General features: G+C 43.0%; 1 protein-coding gene across 2 annotated transcripts in view; it reads right to left on the bottom strand.

Moving 5' to 3' along the window:
- LOC135876770 (centromere protein F-like) overlaps positions 1 to 14,174 on the bottom strand; it is a 91,724-nt gene extending 77,550 nt beyond the window's left edge. The window contains exons 1-2 of one of the 2 annotated variants that reach the window (XM_065402105.1): positions 14,093 to 14,174; positions 9,144 to 9,279 (exon numbers count right to left, since the gene is read on the bottom strand). In XM_065402105.1, the coding sequence (XP_065258177.1) occupies positions 9,144 to 9,279; positions 14,093 to 14,161 (205 nt within the window). In that variant the 5' untranslated portion in view covers positions 14,162 to 14,174. The remainder of the gene's footprint in view (positions 1 to 9,143; positions 9,280 to 14,092) is intronic. The other variant, XR_010561312.1, reaches the window with a different exon arrangement.
- Between the last annotated feature and the right edge of the window lie 3,544 nt (positions 14,175 to 17,718).

Here is a 17,718-nt window from a genome sequence, read left to right as displayed (position 1 = left end):
CCAGAAGAAAAAGGTGTTTTATACTGGGAATGGCTGGGCCTAGAATCCCTCTCTTTTTGCCAGAGGTCTTTTGCAAAGTTTTTGGAGGAGTCCCAAAGTCAACAGCATGTATCTAGACTGATTTTCAAAACTACAACCTGATATTAGGATTCTGGATTTCAGAATTTTTGGCTGTTTTGCTTTTGTCATCAAATACTACAAAACTGTACAGATGGGAAGACATCACACAGACCAAAAACCAAAACCACTAGAAATTACATACATCTACAACAAAATATACTAGCCCCCTATAGCCTCAATTGTATACTAGGGCTTTTTTTTAAAGCACATGCGGCTAAACTCAGCTCTGACAAGCAGTTGAGTTAAATGGACTTATGCAACCTATACGAGGGCTGAATCTGGCCGATGATGTCCAAGTTTTTACAATGCTTCCAAGTCACACATATGACAACACGATTCTCTAGATAAGCGTGTGCGCACACACTCCCCACCAATGTGGTCTGTTCTCCTCTAAAGAGGTAACAATTACCTTTTTTCACCACCTCTGGGTGTCCGTCTGGATGATACTCTGGCTCATTCTCATGTAGGGAGATGGCAACCTCATCAGCACCTGACCAAAGGAAAGAGTCATTACCTGTACAAATAACTTTAAGGAGACTTTGGAAAGATGAGTTTAGAATGCAATGATCTCAATCATTCATTTGTTAATTAAGTACATAAGATGTGTGCTTGTGCAACCACAGTAAACTATACCAAATAAAACAAAACAGACATCATGTAAAGGTTACTTTACAGAAGAGATCTCTGTTGATACCATATTTACTGTCAGGGTGCCAGGTACCCCGATTCTTTGGAATCTGCCCCTGGACACACAATGCATGGGCAACATTAATTCTGGCATTTCCTAACTTTGAAGTGCTTAACATTACCACCTTACCATTATTTTAACAATTGTTGTGTATATAATTGAATATAGCTCGTCTCAGAAATATGGATCTCTTTTTATACCGCTAGTGATTCTGCTTATTGGACACTCATGAATATTTGCTAGCCTAACTTACCCTAGCTAATGGCAGACAAGTTGTAGTATATTTTACACACTGTGGTGACCACTTTAAACGGTTGTCCTATTAGCTCTATACTTAGCCCCTGACAACTCTTGAAATGACTGAAGCTTGTGATCAATAAAACCCCAATGTATGTGTCTTAAAAAATATTTGTTAAAGTTAATCAACCCCAGCACTTCCTGGTCCCAGAAAGCTGCAACTAGTACCAGGCTGATGATAGTTAGAAAATGGAGGAACTGTCTGAAGCATGTTTCTTCAGATGCAAGTAATGGAAATTTCCAGAGGCAGGTATAAATCAGTATGGAGATAACGAGGCTAGTTCAATCAGGGAGGGTGAGGTGCTCTGCTAGCAGTTGAGGTGTGAACACCCAGGGAGGAGAAACTGCTTCTGTAGTTGGATAGCCATTCACAGTCTTTGTTTAATCCTGATCTGATGGTGTCAAATTTGCAAATGAACTGGAGCTCAGCAGTTTCTCTTTGGAGTCTGGTCCTGAAGTTTTTTTTGCTGTAAGATGGCTACCTTTACATCTGCTATTGTGTGGCCAGGGAGGTTGAAGTGTTCTCCTACAGGTTTTTGTATATTGCCATTCCTGATATCTGATTTGTGTCCATTTATCCTCTTGCGTAGTGACTGTCCAGTTTGGCCAATGTACATAGCAGAGGGGCACTGCTGGCACATGATGGCATATATAACATTGGTGGACGTGCAGGTGAATGAGCCGGTGATGTTGTAGCTGATCTGGTTAGGTCCTGTGATGGTGTTGCTGGTGTAGATATGTGGGCAGAGTTGGCATCGAGGTTTGTTGCATGGGTTGGTTCCTGAGTTAGAGTTGTTATGGTGCGGTGCGTGGTTGCTGGTGAGAATATGCTTAAGGTTGGCTGGTTGTCTGTGGGCGAGGACTGGCCTGCCTCCCAAGGTCTGTGAAAGTGAGGGATCATTGTCCAGGATGGGTTGTAGATCACTGATGATCACTTCAACCTCCCTGGCCACACAATAGCAGATGTAAAGGTAGCCATCTTACAGCAAAAAAACTTCAGGACCAGACTCCAAAGAGAAACTGCTGAGCTCCAGTTCATTTGCAAATTTGACATCATCAGATCAGGATTAAACAAAGACTGTGAATGGCTATCCAACTACAGAAGCAGTTTCTCCTCCCTGGGTGTTCACACCTCAACTGCTAGCAGAGCACTTCACCCTCCCTGATTGAACTAACCTCGTTATCTCCATACTGATTTATACCTGCCTCTGGAAATTTCCATTACTTGCATCTGAAGAAGTGAGGTTCTTACCCATGCTCCCAATACTTCTGTTAGTCTTAAAGGTGCCACAGGACCCTCTGTTGCTTTTTACAGATTCAGACTAACACGGCTACCCCTCTGATACTTGTCTGAAGCATAACACTTTAAGAGCTGCTCCTCTCTCCCTGTCTACAATCCAGAAGGACACCAAGAGCTGTTTGGAAGGACATATGTATAAACTCTAAAAGATGTCAATTTCTCCATGGTGGATGCTGAACTATCAGCCATCTATACCCAGAATGTGAATTTTCTTTGTTGTGATGGCCAGCAACGGAAAGAACAGACACACTCCAACATTTTACACTCTCATGTCTCAAACAAAGCATTGTAAGAAGTTATACACAGCACTCTAATGTTCTTTAAAAAATAGCCTCCCCTTCATCCTAAGGTCATTTTTGATTTCAAAACATAGGCATTGGAAATCTATATTCATAACATATAAGGAGACTCTGAAATTTGAGGAGACAGATCTTGGGCCAAATTCTCAGCTGGTGTGAATGGCAGAGCTTCAGAAACTATACTGATTTACACCAGCTGAGGATCTGGCGCCTCATCTGAATCAAACGTAATAATGCATGTTTTGAAAACATACTGTATAAATAAATGCATTAAGGTTAGAAACAGGATCATGATTAAGGCTATGTTTTAGTCTCGGGTATTTTTAGTAAAAGTCATGGACAGGTCACGGGCAATAAACAAAAAGTCACGGCCCCATGACCTGTTCATGACTTTTACTAAAAATACTCGTGACTAAATCTTACCTACTGGGAGGGGGGACGCTCCTGAAGACTGCTGGGGAGTGGGGGAGAGAGAACAGGGCGACGCTGTTGCTGGGGGGATGCCCAGGACCCCGCTGCCACTAGTCCCAGACTGCTGCTCCAGGGCAGCACCAGGGACCATGCCTAGTGCTGCCGGAGCAACGGCCAGTGCGGCTGGCTCCTGGGCTTCCCCAGCTGATGGGGTGGTCCTGGGATCAGCTGCACCAGCACTGCAAAATTCACAGAGGTCACGGAAACCGTGACTTCCATGAATGATTTGCAGCCTTATAATAACATTCTAGTATAGCATTTCCTTCTTAAACTACCCCATACTTGGCTTTTGCTCCTTTAATGGAGCACCGTGTTCAGCAATTTGTTTCTGCAACATTTTTTTTTCCTTCTCTAGCTGCTTACAGGATTTCATCCACGTCTTCATTTTACTGTGAGCAAATCCATTTTGCTTCTTCTGTTGAACTGTAGACTTCAGATTGTCCAACTATAAAATAAAAAATTGTTTTTAGTTGCTAATAGGAAACTTCATTCTTCTGTATAAGCATTATACTATCACAAATGGCATCTCACCTGTCATTAAAAGTTCAGTGCAACTAAAAAACCAGACAAAAGTTATAATATGCATTTGTATAGTAGATTCACTTAGTAATATACAATTGAATTATAGCAGCTTCTAATTCCAACAGAGAAACATTAAAGTCATGTTTATTGGAAAGCTACATGTGTGTAGATTTCCTTGATAGAGAAATAATAATCTAAATAGAATATTCAAAATAACCCAATGACAAAACCCAGCTGAAAAGCATGTGGTCCAGGCATGTTTGTCCACCCTATGTGCATTGGAATGCCAAAAGAAATGGATGGTGGATATCTGGCAGCCTTATAAAACACACTTCAGGAGAACGTAAATATCAAGCACAGTGCTCCATTAGCTGGGCATGGAGTGAGCACTGTAACTCAGTGCCTGCTTGCCACAATACGGGCTCCACACTGTGCTACATGATTGCTTTTTCATGTGTTTATTTCTGAAGCGAGAGCACAGAACTACAGTCCGTCATTCACCACAAATGGAAGTAGAAAAAGACTGCAGGCTAGAAAATGCAGAGGGAATTGATAAGAAAAAATTCACCTGGATGGACAGGTTTAAAAACTAAAAACGCCTATCTAAATTATTAGCAAAAATAGTGCTGTCATAAGAAGAATCACTTAATTAATAATTTAGATGGAAATTCTGCATACATCAGAACTGATATGCTCTCACAAGTTGAGTGTGACATAATGAGGTAGTAGAAGCAGTTTCAAGACAATAGGGGCACGTCTACAGTGGGAAGTTTCACAAGGTATTAATTAATGTGTTCATTAACATGATGTTACAACATGCAGTGTAGACACTGCACTGTTATGTTTAATATCACATCAGTCAGTTATGGTTAACCTTAGGGGCAGAGTGAAAAGACATGTTTAAACACGGTCTAATTTGGAAGTACAGACCCTGGCAAGTAAGGTATTGTTTCCTTTGCACCATAAGTGGAGGCATGGCGATGTCTCTCTCTGGTAGGACTACTGCTGCACTTAGGTTCCCCAAACTTTCAAATTTTCCTTACATTTTAGTTTAACATCTACTTTTAACCGGAAATGATGATCTCAAAGGAGGAAAGCATGAGAAACTAGATAGTTTATTATTATTGAGGTTTTTTTCAAGACACTGGCTTCCAGTGCTGAGAGAGTCATGTGGGTTTGGGATTTGTTTTTTGTGTGGTTGTGTACATGGGGTACTTCCCCCGATTGTTTACAGAAGTGAGGTAGCACGCTAATCACCCTGCTCTGGGCATCGCTCAACTAAGTAGGGGTACTGAGACAAATGCTGATTGTTGGAATAGCTTGCTAGATGGCCCCAGGTGCCTGAAAGGGTGTCTGTCTACACCTTTCCGAAGAGAATTAGTACCACTTGGGGCTTTTTACTCAGTAAAGCGGGAGCCATTTTGAACATGGGAAGGGATTTCTCCTTGATGCCTCTGTAATCCCCTGATGGTGCAGCTACATAAGGAATGGAATTCTTATGTGCCTCTGTTCTGGGCACACACTGTCTAAAGTGCTCTTTAATCCTTCAACGCTGAGCAAGCCTATGGAGAGGGGGAGGAGACTCCAAACTCCTTTCCCTGGTAAAGCCTGGGTCCTTGACCTGATAAACGGACAGGGACAATTCCCACTCCATTGTGACCTCAAATTTGGGCCCCCTTCCCTGGTTGAAAGAGGATCCCAGGTTGAAAAGCAGAGATGAACAATTTACATTACCCTGCCACCTGAGACAGGGCTTCACAGAAGTAACACGTGTCTCTGCACACCCAGATATACTCCAGGGTGGGAGGGGGCAGTGAGTCTGATACAGAGCACTCCAGGAGACCCGCATATCGGAGAAAACCCCAGCAAACACATCCTAAGAGTGGGAAGGCAAGAGAAAAGATTTAAAGCCTGATGTTTATACGACCTGCTCATTAATTATACATATTACTTCCTTACAAAGGGGACAATTCCGTTTGTCTTTTTGGGACCCAGAGCATATGGAGTTTCCAAGTGTTATTCCTGAGCAGACTATGTGGGGTTCTCATCTCCTTGAGAATCCTCATGCTCCTGATCAAGCCTTCTCACAATGGAGTCAGGGCTTCAAATGGGTGTGTTTACGTGCGCATGCAGGGCACTAGTGCGCTGGTCCAACAAAGCCCCATCCCCTCACACAGCAAGGGTTGGTGGCTTGTAGCAGCAAGACGTAGGTTACCCTCTAAGACCCCTAAAAAGCTGCCCACTGAACTACTTGGACTTAGCTTGATCTTGCAGGGCTTTTCTACCACTGCACTAGTGGTCAAAGGGAGTTACTGAGAAGTGCTGGGTTTGCGGATCCAGAGAACTTACTTGAGGAGAGAGAAAGAGGTGCAAGAAGTTGAAATGAAATCAATATTGCATAAAAATGAACAAAAATTAATGATAAAACAAAGTTGTTGGGAGAAACTGAACCGCCAACTTGTTCTGCTGGTGGACACAATTTCTGGTGGCCTGAGGTGAAGGATGGAGCTTAGTCCTGGAGCCTTCAGCAACAACACTGGTCCACCTCCCAGTTCTACAGGTGAGAGGAATCACCTCTTTGTTCCGAATGAGGAGAAAAGCTGGGCCACAGAACAGCCAAACGTGCACATTTTATCATGTTTTCAGGTGTCCCGCTAAAGACCTCCTGTATCTTTGATAGCCAGAAGTTTATAAGATAACAGATTTAATGAGATTTCCATGCTACTAATGGAGAAGTTATAGCACATGTTATATTAGAATAGAGACTAGATATTAAAAAGGACACAAATAAATATTTTGGCTCTTAAAAGCTTAAGTATAAAATGCCTTATTAAACTATATGAAAAACTTATGCTTGTTTCTAGTAAGTCTACTTTTTCTTCTTCTAAAGCCTTGTTCAGATTCTTAAGGGTTCCATTTTCAAGTTGTAGCTCCTGGACTGAATCCTGGAGCAATTTATTGTCGCTTTTTAAATGCTGAAGCTCGGCTTGTAGTGCTTCCAATTCTAGTTTCTGAGACAAACTCTTATCTATAGTAATAAAAAAAATTAAGTGGTTAATTTGTGAAAGCAAACTATGTCAAATATGCAATATTAGCTTTTATGGGTAACACTATAAAATGGCAATATTGACAATTTTCAATTTTTCACCTAGCAATAAATTTTCTTAGTATTTCAGAATATAATTACGTATGTGTTCTAAAACTGCCTTTATTCCCAAACCATGAAATTGTATAGCTGAGACAATTTTAGCATTGCCAGAATTCAGTTTTGCTGAAAGAACATACTGCTAGTCAAACCGCTCTATGCTTCACAATTGTAACTCTGTTTCTTCAGCCCATCTTCACTGAGGTCTGATGGCTTGTACTCTGAAACTCATGGTTGACAGGTAACAGTATCAATGGCTAGATAAAGAATTTTGGTGCCCTATTTGTCCATTTTCCTATCTTCAAAATCCAGAATATATAAAAATGATCAAGGTGTTTGATGGACTGATGTATGGAGTAAAATTAAGAGACACAGACAATACAAGAGATTTCCCGTATTGCAAAGAGAATTCTATTGAATAACACCAACTTACCATATAAAACAAGACTACGCATTCCCTTCCTACAGGACAAGGAAAATTCAATGTCTCCAAGACCCAGAACTTGGTGAGAAAGAGGGGCACAGAGAGGGGAAGGGAAATGATCGCAATCAACAGTTATTTGAAATATGTCAACACATAGGATGGAGAAGGATTATTTAGGGTGGTGATTCAAAGGGGAGTGTAGCGGGGCGGTTGCCCGCTCTAGCCCTGAAGGGGTTGGAACAACCCTGCAGAGGGCTGTGGCTGGGGAAAGCAGCAAGCCTGGGTTGATTGGGGAGGCAACTACAGCTGGGCCACGCCCCCATCAGGCCACAGCTGGCCCTTATAAAAGGGCTGTGAGCCAAACACTCAGTCAATCTTCCTCTAGCTCTGAAGGGAGAGGGACCTAGCTGCTGGGGATCTAAGGGTACTGGAGTGAAGCAGGGCTAGGGAAAGGCCAGAGGAGCTGGGGAGCTCCAGGCTGGCAACTCCCCAGGCTGCAGGGCCTTGTCCAAGGCCCAGAGAGGTACTGAGTTGTAGGGAAAGGCAGCAGGTCCAAAGTCCCCTGCCAATGATGAGTGGCCATTACAGACTGCAGTCGGCCCCAGTGAAACAGGGCTAGATGGTGACTGGCAGTAGCCACTGAGGCAAGGTGGAGGATAGGGGGTGGGGATTCCCCTGGGTGGGAATCCCCAGATAGTGGGTTACTGCTGCGGGCAGGACCCTGACAGGGGAGGACACCAGGGTCCGGGAGGGACACGGGGGCTAATGTCGAGCAGGATGGTGACCATCAGAGGGTGCTCTGGCTAGAAATGAGCTAAGTCCCTGGATGACCAGAAGGAGGCGCCGCAGGGGTGAGTCCCACACCGTTACAAGGGGGAAAAGGTATAACTAGAGAGGATAATCAGAGACTTCTTAGAGAGGAAGAACCGTCCGGGGGTTAAGGGTGACAGCCTAGGACTCTGGGCACCCACATTCAGTTATGTTTCAATTAGGACAAGTTATTGTTGGTTGCAGTGAAGAGCTACAGCACAAACATCTTCTGACTTATTTTTTTGTTCATAATTAGTCCCTCCAGAAAACTGAGATAATGCTCCCATTTGACACCTTAAGAACCACAGATAAAAGATAGCGAAAGCAAGAAAATGGACTTCGAAGGCATTACATTTTATTAGCTAGCCGAAAGTGCTGCCACTTGCCAAGAATAAGATCAAAACGCAAAGCAGTTATTTGGATGGCCTCGTGGATTGGAGAGTGCAGAAATACTGATTAAAATGGGAGCAGGACTAGGTCCATAAATTTAATTTTGAAATCTCATTAAGTGAGGTTAGACTTCTACAGCGATAAGTGGGAGCAGTCTCCTTCTTTACAATGGCTATTTAGCAGAATGACCTGTTCTCTTAAACCTCAGTCTGCAAAATGCATTTTCCCAACCAGATAGACAAATGTAGGGAAAAGTCAAATTAGGGCTCGGCGGGTAACATTTCATCACGTTTTAGCTTGATGGAGTCCATATACAAGCTAAAGGATAATAGTTTGAGGTATATTGGTTTGCTTGGGATTTTAAAACACAGGAGCACATTGTAGTATTTAATTTGCTGACCATATAGTTTTGTTTGGGACGTATTTATTCCTCATTTTAAATCGCTTTAAAACCATATAATTTTATGAGTTAGTATATTTGTATAAAGAAGTTCCATCTCAGTTTGGAAAGAGAATTGCGTGTATTAGCTGAAAGTTAATTTAACTATATCACACAGTGGGAACTTTTTATTTCTTGGGGATGCTTCAAATCACCATTTATAATAAAGTTTACAGATCCCCCACACTGAAGTAATACTTTGTAACGGGATTTAAATAGGTAGAAATGTGTCACTCACTTTTCATCTCTTCAGAATTCTTCTGGGTCTCCTTCAGAAGGTGTTGGGTTATTTTTAGTGCTTCTTCCAGCTGATGGATTTTTTCTGATTTTTCATCAGACTGGCGGCACAGGTGGTTTTTTTCCTTCTTCATTTCCTACAACAAAACATTAGTTACAAAACAGTCAATTAAGTCAATAAACTGAGAGTAGTGTGATGTGGCATACTACCCCTCTGAGTCCCATGAAGACTCTGGAAAGTTGGGCCTTGGTTTCTAAGCACTTACATGACTTAGGAACACAAACTGCACTCTTGGCAATCCTCAGAGGGCAGACAATCCTTTTGGGACATCTCCCAGCTGGCACAGATCACAGCAGTACTTAGCTGGCTCAGGATATGGAACCAGGGAGCTGCAACCAGTTCTCTGTTGCCTGCCCATAGCAGATCTTGACACAGGATGGAATCCAGCCCACAAAAACAGAGTCAGTGAAGTTAAGTGACTTGCCCAAAGCCACAGAGGGGAGTCAATTTCACTGCCAGGATCAGAACACAGGAGAAGTTTCCAGTTCCAGCTCCTGTTCTCAGACCACCCATCTCTGTGTGGATGATTCAAATATATGAAGTTGCTCTTGTTAGCAAGATAGCATTAGATGCAAAGTATTATTACTCAGTAATACCTGGGGGTTCGGGATAGAAAATTTTCTAAGCATCTTTTTTCCAAATAAGTTAAGAAAAGTTAAAATACCCCATACAACTATGTCCTACCTGGGAACTTAAAATAAAAGTTATTTCTAAGAAACTAACTCCTTCCACCCAAACTCCTGCATTGCTGGGTAACAGATGGCATGGCACTGGTGGGACTCTCTTGGAAGCAAGCCATCATTTATTCATCTACTTACTACTAGCAGATGGGCACCAGTGCACAGAAGCCAAATTCAAGAAAAGGGAGGGTCTGGATGGAAAACAACTTAAATCCTTGCTGGCACAGCACGTCTGTATTTTCAGCTATTTAAACAAGTCACCCAAAGAACATGAATAAAACCGTTGCTGCTTCTAGTTATTTTCCTTTTGTTTCACAACCTCCTAGTCCAAAATATCCAACTGTTATACCGAAACACACACACACACACACACACACACACACACACACACACTCTATCATCAATCATTCTAAAATACACAGTTGTCAAGAGACAAAATTTTTAGACAGTGCTGATGGATGACAAATGTCTCAAAGCTGCATGAATTCTGAGCTTCCTGTGTTCAAAATACCAATGAAATTCAAGGGGTTTAAATGGCTGAAAGGCCCGCCCCTCTTGCTGTGACTCAGCACAAGTGGCTCTGATTAAGAAGCATTCAACAAAAATCTGGAACCAACAACCTAACATAGCTGCAAAAAAATCCCATGCTCTGATGCTGGACTTTCACAAAACCATTTACAAGACATGCATTCTCCCACCTTAACGTACATCCCATCCCATCCTTTGCAATTACAATTTGGCCTCAATCACATAGGCCATCATTAACTCTTGCTTGAATAATCAAAATCCAATGTATTTAGACTCAAATGCATCTGCCCTGAAAAATCTGCAACAGTTACAGAACACAGCAGCACACCCCCTCGGTAATACAGGTTCACTTGAGTACATCAGTCCTATGTTTCACTCACTCCGCTGATTCCCCAACAGAACACTCAATCAAATCTCAGTCTTTATTTTCGAAGTTATAAAGACCATGGGCCCAAAATACCATCTTACTCTCTCCGACTTCAGTAGCTGTGTTCCTCAGGAACAACTGTCTACACATCAGAAGTAAAACTAGCATATGCAGGAGACAGGGCTTTTTCAGGAGCTGGCCCAATACTATGAAATTCACTCCTGCAAAAACTTAGAATGACAACTAACATCACCATTTTTCATATTTATACTCCCGCCACCCCACCCCACACACACACCCTTTACCCTCTGGGACAATGGCTTTCAACCTCTTTTCCATTTGCGGACCCTAGAAAATTTCAAATGGAGGCGCAGACCTCTTTGGAAATCTTAGACATAGTCTGTGGATCCCCACAGACCACGGGTTGAAAACCACTGTTCTGTTGTAACGACAACCTTTCGAGGACCCCTTAGACAGTCTGCAAACTCCCAGGGGTCTGTGGACCAGAGGTTGAAAACCACTGCTCTGGGGGATATGGGAGAAATAGAAACCTCAAATAACAGATGCTAGTCACCTTAATTATTCTTAACTCTGGAAAGCATTCCGATACAACAGCAACTGGCACAATATAAGAACTTAAAAAAAAAAAAACTCTGATCTTGCTTCTATGACTATTCTGACTTCTCTTCCCTTTCATTTTCCTTCTAATTCCAAATTAAAAGGAAAATCTTTTAATCTACAATCAAGGTTTTTTTTAAATCAAAATTTACAGCCAAATACTTTTAGTGTAAATTGGAATAACTTTATTGATTTCAATGGAGCTATGCTGATATATTCCAGGTCAGGATCTGGCTTCATAGTTAGAATTTTGATGATAATGCTAGTCTATAGTGCTTGAAAAAGTAAAAATGTACAAATCATTTTGGGGATTTTCTCTTGCTTTAAATTGATTGTGTGACCAAAAAAGTACCCATTCCTCCACGAAATCTTGGAATTAGGCAAAACACACTTATACTTAGGAAGCAGCTAATGATTCTAGAATTTCCAAATGAACTCAAACAGATATTTAATATATTTTATTTTTAGGACTAAACAAAGAGTCTTTTGAACCATACGACATAATTAGATTAGACAAATAATTCCATATGAACTGTAACCCTATCTGTAGTATGCTGGTGCAAAATAATTTTTTTAAACCCTGACCATACAACCAATTTTGTGCCTGGGGTCAGTCCACATGGAATCAATTGCAAAAACTACAAGATCAGGGCCTTATTTTGTATCACATCTATAGGTCTTGTGACAGGGTCGGGCCAGAGGGCTACAGGAGAGTGATCCTATTGGGATCCAGGAAGTGGGCGGGCCAAAGCCGGCCAAAGCCCGCCCACTGCTAAAAGATCCCCCCAGCCTTAGCGGGGGATCCACAAGACCTGGAAACCAAGTGATTTTGGGGGACAACTAATGAAATAACAGGGACAGGAGTGCGGTCAAAGGGTCCGAAGGGAACCTGAATGGGACACTGAGCAGAGAACCCCGGACAGCGCCCACTGCTCCTCGAAGGCGTCAAGGGAGTCAGTGGATGCCGCCCAGAGGAACTCTGCCCGGATGCATGAATGGACGGAGGATCAGAAAGAGGCCCCACAGTCACAGGAGACTCCATTGGCCAACCTCCTCTCCCTGGTTTTATAGATGGCATTTTAGCCAGGGCCAGGAGGAGGTTGACCAGGAGGTCCCATGACTTTGTGGGGCCACGGATAGAGAGTGCATCAATAAGGAGGTGAGGGGAAAAGTGCAGCCAGAAACGCAACAGGATATCTGTGAAGACCCGGAATAGGGGCTGCAGCCTGGCGTACTCCAGGTAAACGTGCGCCAGGGTCTCCCTCACGCCGCAGAAGAGGCAGGTGTCCCGGGACAGGGGTGAACCACGCCAAGTACATGCCCATGCTCACGGCCCCATGAAGGAGCTGCCAACTGACATCCCCGGCAGGCCTTGGGAGCAGGGTGGAGTATAGGCTGGCCCACCGGGGCTCCTCGCCCTCTAGAAGTGGCAGGAGGTCCCGCCACTTTGTGTCGGGGTGTGACGCGAGAGTGAGGAAGTGCAGGGTGTGGAGCACGAGCGTGTATAGATGTTTCCTTGGCGCAGTCTGGAAACGAACCGGCTTCAAGTCGTGTAGCCGGCTTACGGTGAAAGGGTGGGGAGGCCGGTTGGGTCCACAGGGCAGGGGCCCGCTACAGGAGAGTGAGAGAAGGCAGATATATTAGCCCCAGATTAAGCAGGTCCCTTTTCCCTGGGTAAGATAACAGGGGCAGTTCCAGAAAAATCAGGAATTTTCTGGAACCAATTAAGGCAGGCAGGCTAATTAGGACACCTGGAGCCAATTAAGAAGCTGCTAGAATCAATTAAGATAGGCAGGCTAATCAGGGCACCTGGTTTAAAAAGGACCTCACTTCAGTCAGTGAAGGGTGCGCAAGGAGCTGAGAGTGAGAGGGCGTGCCGCTGGAAGACTGAGGAGTACAAATGCTATCTGGCATCAGGAGGAAGGTCCTGTAGTGAGGATAAAGAAGGTGTTGGGAGGAGGCTATGGAGAAGTAGCCCAGGGAGTTGTAGCTGTCACACAGGTGTTACATGAAACACTGTAGACAGCTGCGATCCACAGGGCCCTGGGCTGAAACCCAGAGTAGAGGGCAGGCCCAGGTTCCCCCCTTCCCCCTCCCCCCTATTGGATATAAGAGGAGTCAGGGTGACCAGACAGCAAGTGTGAAAAATCGGGACAGGGGGTGGGGAGTAATAGGAGCCTATATAAGAAAAAGACCCAAAAATCGGGACTGTCCCTATAAAATCGGGACATCTGGTCACCCTAAGAGGAGTTGACTTGGACTGTGAGTCCCACCAGAGGGGAAGGTCCCTGGCCTGTCCCCCTGACCCAAGGTGGGTCAGCAGAGACTGCGGGGATTGTTCTCCTTCCTTTTCCCCATGCTGGCCAGTGATGAGGTTAGTTGAATGAACGGCAGGTTTGAGCCACAAAAGTGTCCAAACTGAGGGCTGCCGTGAATCTCTGAGGTGAGCAAATCCGCCAATAAGCGCAGGGCCCACCAAGGCAGAGGAGGAACATTGTCACAGTCTTAAGATGGTCCAAAAAAGGACAGCCAGATTAAGACAGTATCGAAACACAACTTCTGGTGGAAATACACTATTCTCCAACACACAGCTTGCAGAGTTCCCCTGTGAGTCAGTAAGGCCTAAATGGCACCAGTTCTTACTGATTTCCAGTTTAATTTATTAATTATTCCAGTTGCCCCTCTGATTTCTTTACCTCAAAGTTTCTCCTCAGCTCATTTTCCTTTGACTGGCTTGCCAGTAAAGCCCGTGCTGCTCTGCACATCTTCTGTGTCAGCTCATTGGAGTTGTTTTCCAAATCGTGTTTCTCGGCTATTGCCTATGAGGAAAACACATCACATTTTATTTGTAGTCATATTTAATCTATTTGAAAAAATTAAAAATTCCTGATGTCCCTTTAAATGATGAGCTCCAAAGATATGTTATAAAACAAAGCAAAAAGAATAAGCTATGTTCTGCTTCCTCTTACAGAAAGAGAACTTTGGAGTAACTGTTGACTTCTGCGTTGTATAACTAAGAGCAGAATTTGGCCCTAATCCTTGAAACTCAGCATGATGGCTTTAAAAAAGGACAATTAAAAATAGCCCAGATATCTGAAAAATCCATCCTCCTTTCACTGTCCAGTCCCGGGTTCTAGATTCTGTATCATACCAAAAACAGTACATGTTAAGGTAACACAAATCTTTAACTCAAGACTGGGCAAGGTTATGAAAAATATTTTCAGGCACATTTTCAAGTATATAGTTGTAATGTATAAATATATTCATAATTTAAGCAATATTTATAGTACAGTCTGTTAATCATTGGGAATCCTAACCAGAGCTTTCTTTTAAGTTCAATCATAAGGGCAGCAGATTTAACACTTGCTCTCAATTTTTTTTAACGTAACATATTTTGTCAAAGCAAGCACCTATTAGGTTTAGAAGATGCTTCCCCATTCCCACTCAGTCCTCAACTGCTCATTTGAGAGGTAACATTTAGCTGTTGGACTGATGATCAGCTATCACCAAATATGCCATTGAACAGCCAACAAACAGAAAGGATCAATACCAAACTAGACTCAATTCTATACAATCCAAATATCAAGAGATTGACAAATTACTCTACCTTTTCCACTTACTATATATTCAAGGAATAGGTTACATGTTCTTAAAAACCAGTATTGGTACACCGTAATTCCCCGTATTTATGGACCAACAAAGACATTCAGCTTGCACCTCTGTCTCCAGAACTACATTCTTCGGGGGTAAGGGAAATTAGTGTAGTGCTATGCTCAATCTTAAATATATCACCTGACTTTATATCACTATCTAAACCAGGAAGTTAACAAGACCATAACTGTAACACCACCAAATTCTAACTGGTTTTCAACCTTTTTAATCTGTTTTATATCTGTCATAAGAGCTCTATAGTACTCCAAATTAAAAAGGAAGTAAATTTATTACCAACATCAAGAGAGAAAAAAATGAGAATGAAATAATTTAGTTCCATTCTAGAAAGGAGTACGCTTTTCTGGATAAAAACCTTTAGACGTCCAAGTTTCAGTATGAATCGAGTGTTTCAAGAGTAAACATGGAAAGAAGAGTATGTGTAGTGGTTAGTATTTTCTCCTCTGTAGAAAATGTTTGATTAATGTGCTCACACAGCTAGGATGACACATAGCTATGCCGGACAGCTATCGTGGACAAATTTAGAACCTCTGTATTAAGTCAGTGTAAACCATGTGTATCAAAAATAAAAAAGCAGTTTTCTATTAGAGAGTGTGGGTAGAAAAGAAGCAGTGCTCAAATCCGAACAAGGCTAAAGGGAACGGTTCCAGGGCATTACCCCCAAACTGCCTTTGGGCCCATCTGCTACCTCAGTTTACCTTCAATCTTGCATCAAACCAGCTATCACATGTGGCGATTTTACAGTAGTGCTCTCTTCCAGTTTGGTTTATTATCATAACACAACACTCAAACATACCCTTACCAGCCTCAATTATTCCTTTCCATTTCTAATGCCTCAAGTTTTTCCAGGTCTTTATCAGAACATGCCCATCCCTGCAGTCCAGCCCCTCTCCTAGCTGGGATTTCTGCATCCTGCAGGTCCATCAATGGAGGCTTATCCCTGCACAGTTTCCAGTTCCTTGTAAATCTCTTCCCCCAAAAGTCTTCTGCCTTAGAGTTCTGGAAAATTGTCACCTGTCCTCTTCACAGGCTCTCTGCCTGGGAACTAAGGAGAGAGAGAGTGTCTCTCTGAACTTTTGGGGCGTGGGGGGGGAGGGGTCTCTCTCTTGAATGACTACAGGCTGCCATGCATCTAAACCAGCAGGCCTGGTTTAGATGCATGCTTCTGTCACATGACCCTTGTATTCATTCCCATCATACAGGGAGATGGGCTAAACCTGAGAAAAAGTGCAGCTGTGCCCCAGTCTTTTAATGGACCAGCTCACCCTGTGACAGGAACATATCGCAGCTTGCTCTGACCTGGGATGTATTTAGTTGCACTTAAATATTAGTCATGTCTAGAGCTTTAAACACAAAAAAGAGGACAGTTAAAATTTTACATAAAATAAAAACTCAGCATCACCACTTCCATTTGAATAGTTCAGATATTAAAAATCCTACGTTGTCAAATTCTGCCCGTAGACCACGGTACTCATGCTTGGCTTGCTGCAAGTCCTGGTTCAGTATGATCTCCTTGGCCTGCTGAGCCACTGTCTCTAAGGCACGGAGCTGACGTAATACTTCCTAGAAATGTAGAAGATGGGGGAGGGGGAGGGAGGAGGGGAGAGAAACACACTCCTGTTACATGTTTCTAGTCAAGTTACTATAACTATTAACACTGGAAAACATGGGGGAGGGACTGTAAATAGTCTCTGTAAATAGTTACTAATTACACTAAAGCCCTCTCTTACAGAAGCAAAAAGAGTTTAAAAACCATTTTTAAGTAAAGCATAAATTCTGTTATGGCCACTAATGGCCATGACTCAGTTTGGCCAATCAGAGTAGCCTACTGAATCTGTTACACCAATACAGGTGGATCAAAAAAATACTAGCAAATAATGGAATGAAGCTTATATATCAATTCAAAAGTAGATCTCCATAACAACATTGAGCATTACAACTAAGCAACCAGACTAATCCCCAATAATCATGATCCTTTGGGGGAAAAAATTCCCTTCTTTGCTATGATTACATGTTTAACTTACTGCTGTAAAAATGTTTTTTGTGAGGAAACTGCCTTAGTTTTTTTCATTTTGACTTACCATAAGACTGAGTAGCAACAGAAGCTTGGTAGAGGGGCATTCACTCCTCCCGCCTCAGTTCTGGGGGAGCAGAACTTCACTAATGCACACCTCCTAAGATCCTTAGGAATCTAGCCCATCTCCTGCAATCTTTAGGAGATGCAAAGTAGATATCCATCCAGGTATAATTAGTTTTTGAGGCTTCTTCCCAGCCCCACGGTCCTTATGGTTGGGGCTCTACATGAATTTGAGAGGGGATTTATGTGGGGGAATAGGGCTATGAGGGGCACAGGACTTTTAGTAGAGGGTGTTGAGGTTGGTAAGGAAAAGAGAGAGCTAAGTGGGGGAGCAGAAAGTGGAGGAAGATAGGGAAGGGAAAGCACTAGTGGCGTCTCCTGGCAACAAACCTCTCTGCCAAACTTCTCTTGGCAGCAGTTGCAGGACTCCCCTCTAACAAATCACAGCAGGTTTGTCAGATGGAGAAGGTAGTGAAGTGCTAGTGCTTCCCCTCTGCTTTCTCCTAAGCACCCTCCTATCCTCCAGCAAGACACCTGCTCCATCCCATGTCCTCAAGTACCCCCACAGCCTGTTCC

Source organism: Emys orbicularis, chromosome 3 (assembly GCF_028017835.1).
Source record: "Emys orbicularis isolate rEmyOrb1 chromosome 3, rEmyOrb1.hap1, whole genome shotgun sequence".
Lineage (NCBI taxonomy): Eukaryota > Metazoa > Chordata > Testudines > Emydidae > Emys > Emys orbicularis.
Note: the sequence above shows the minus strand (reverse complement) of the source record. Positions and strands in the feature narration are given on the sequence as shown.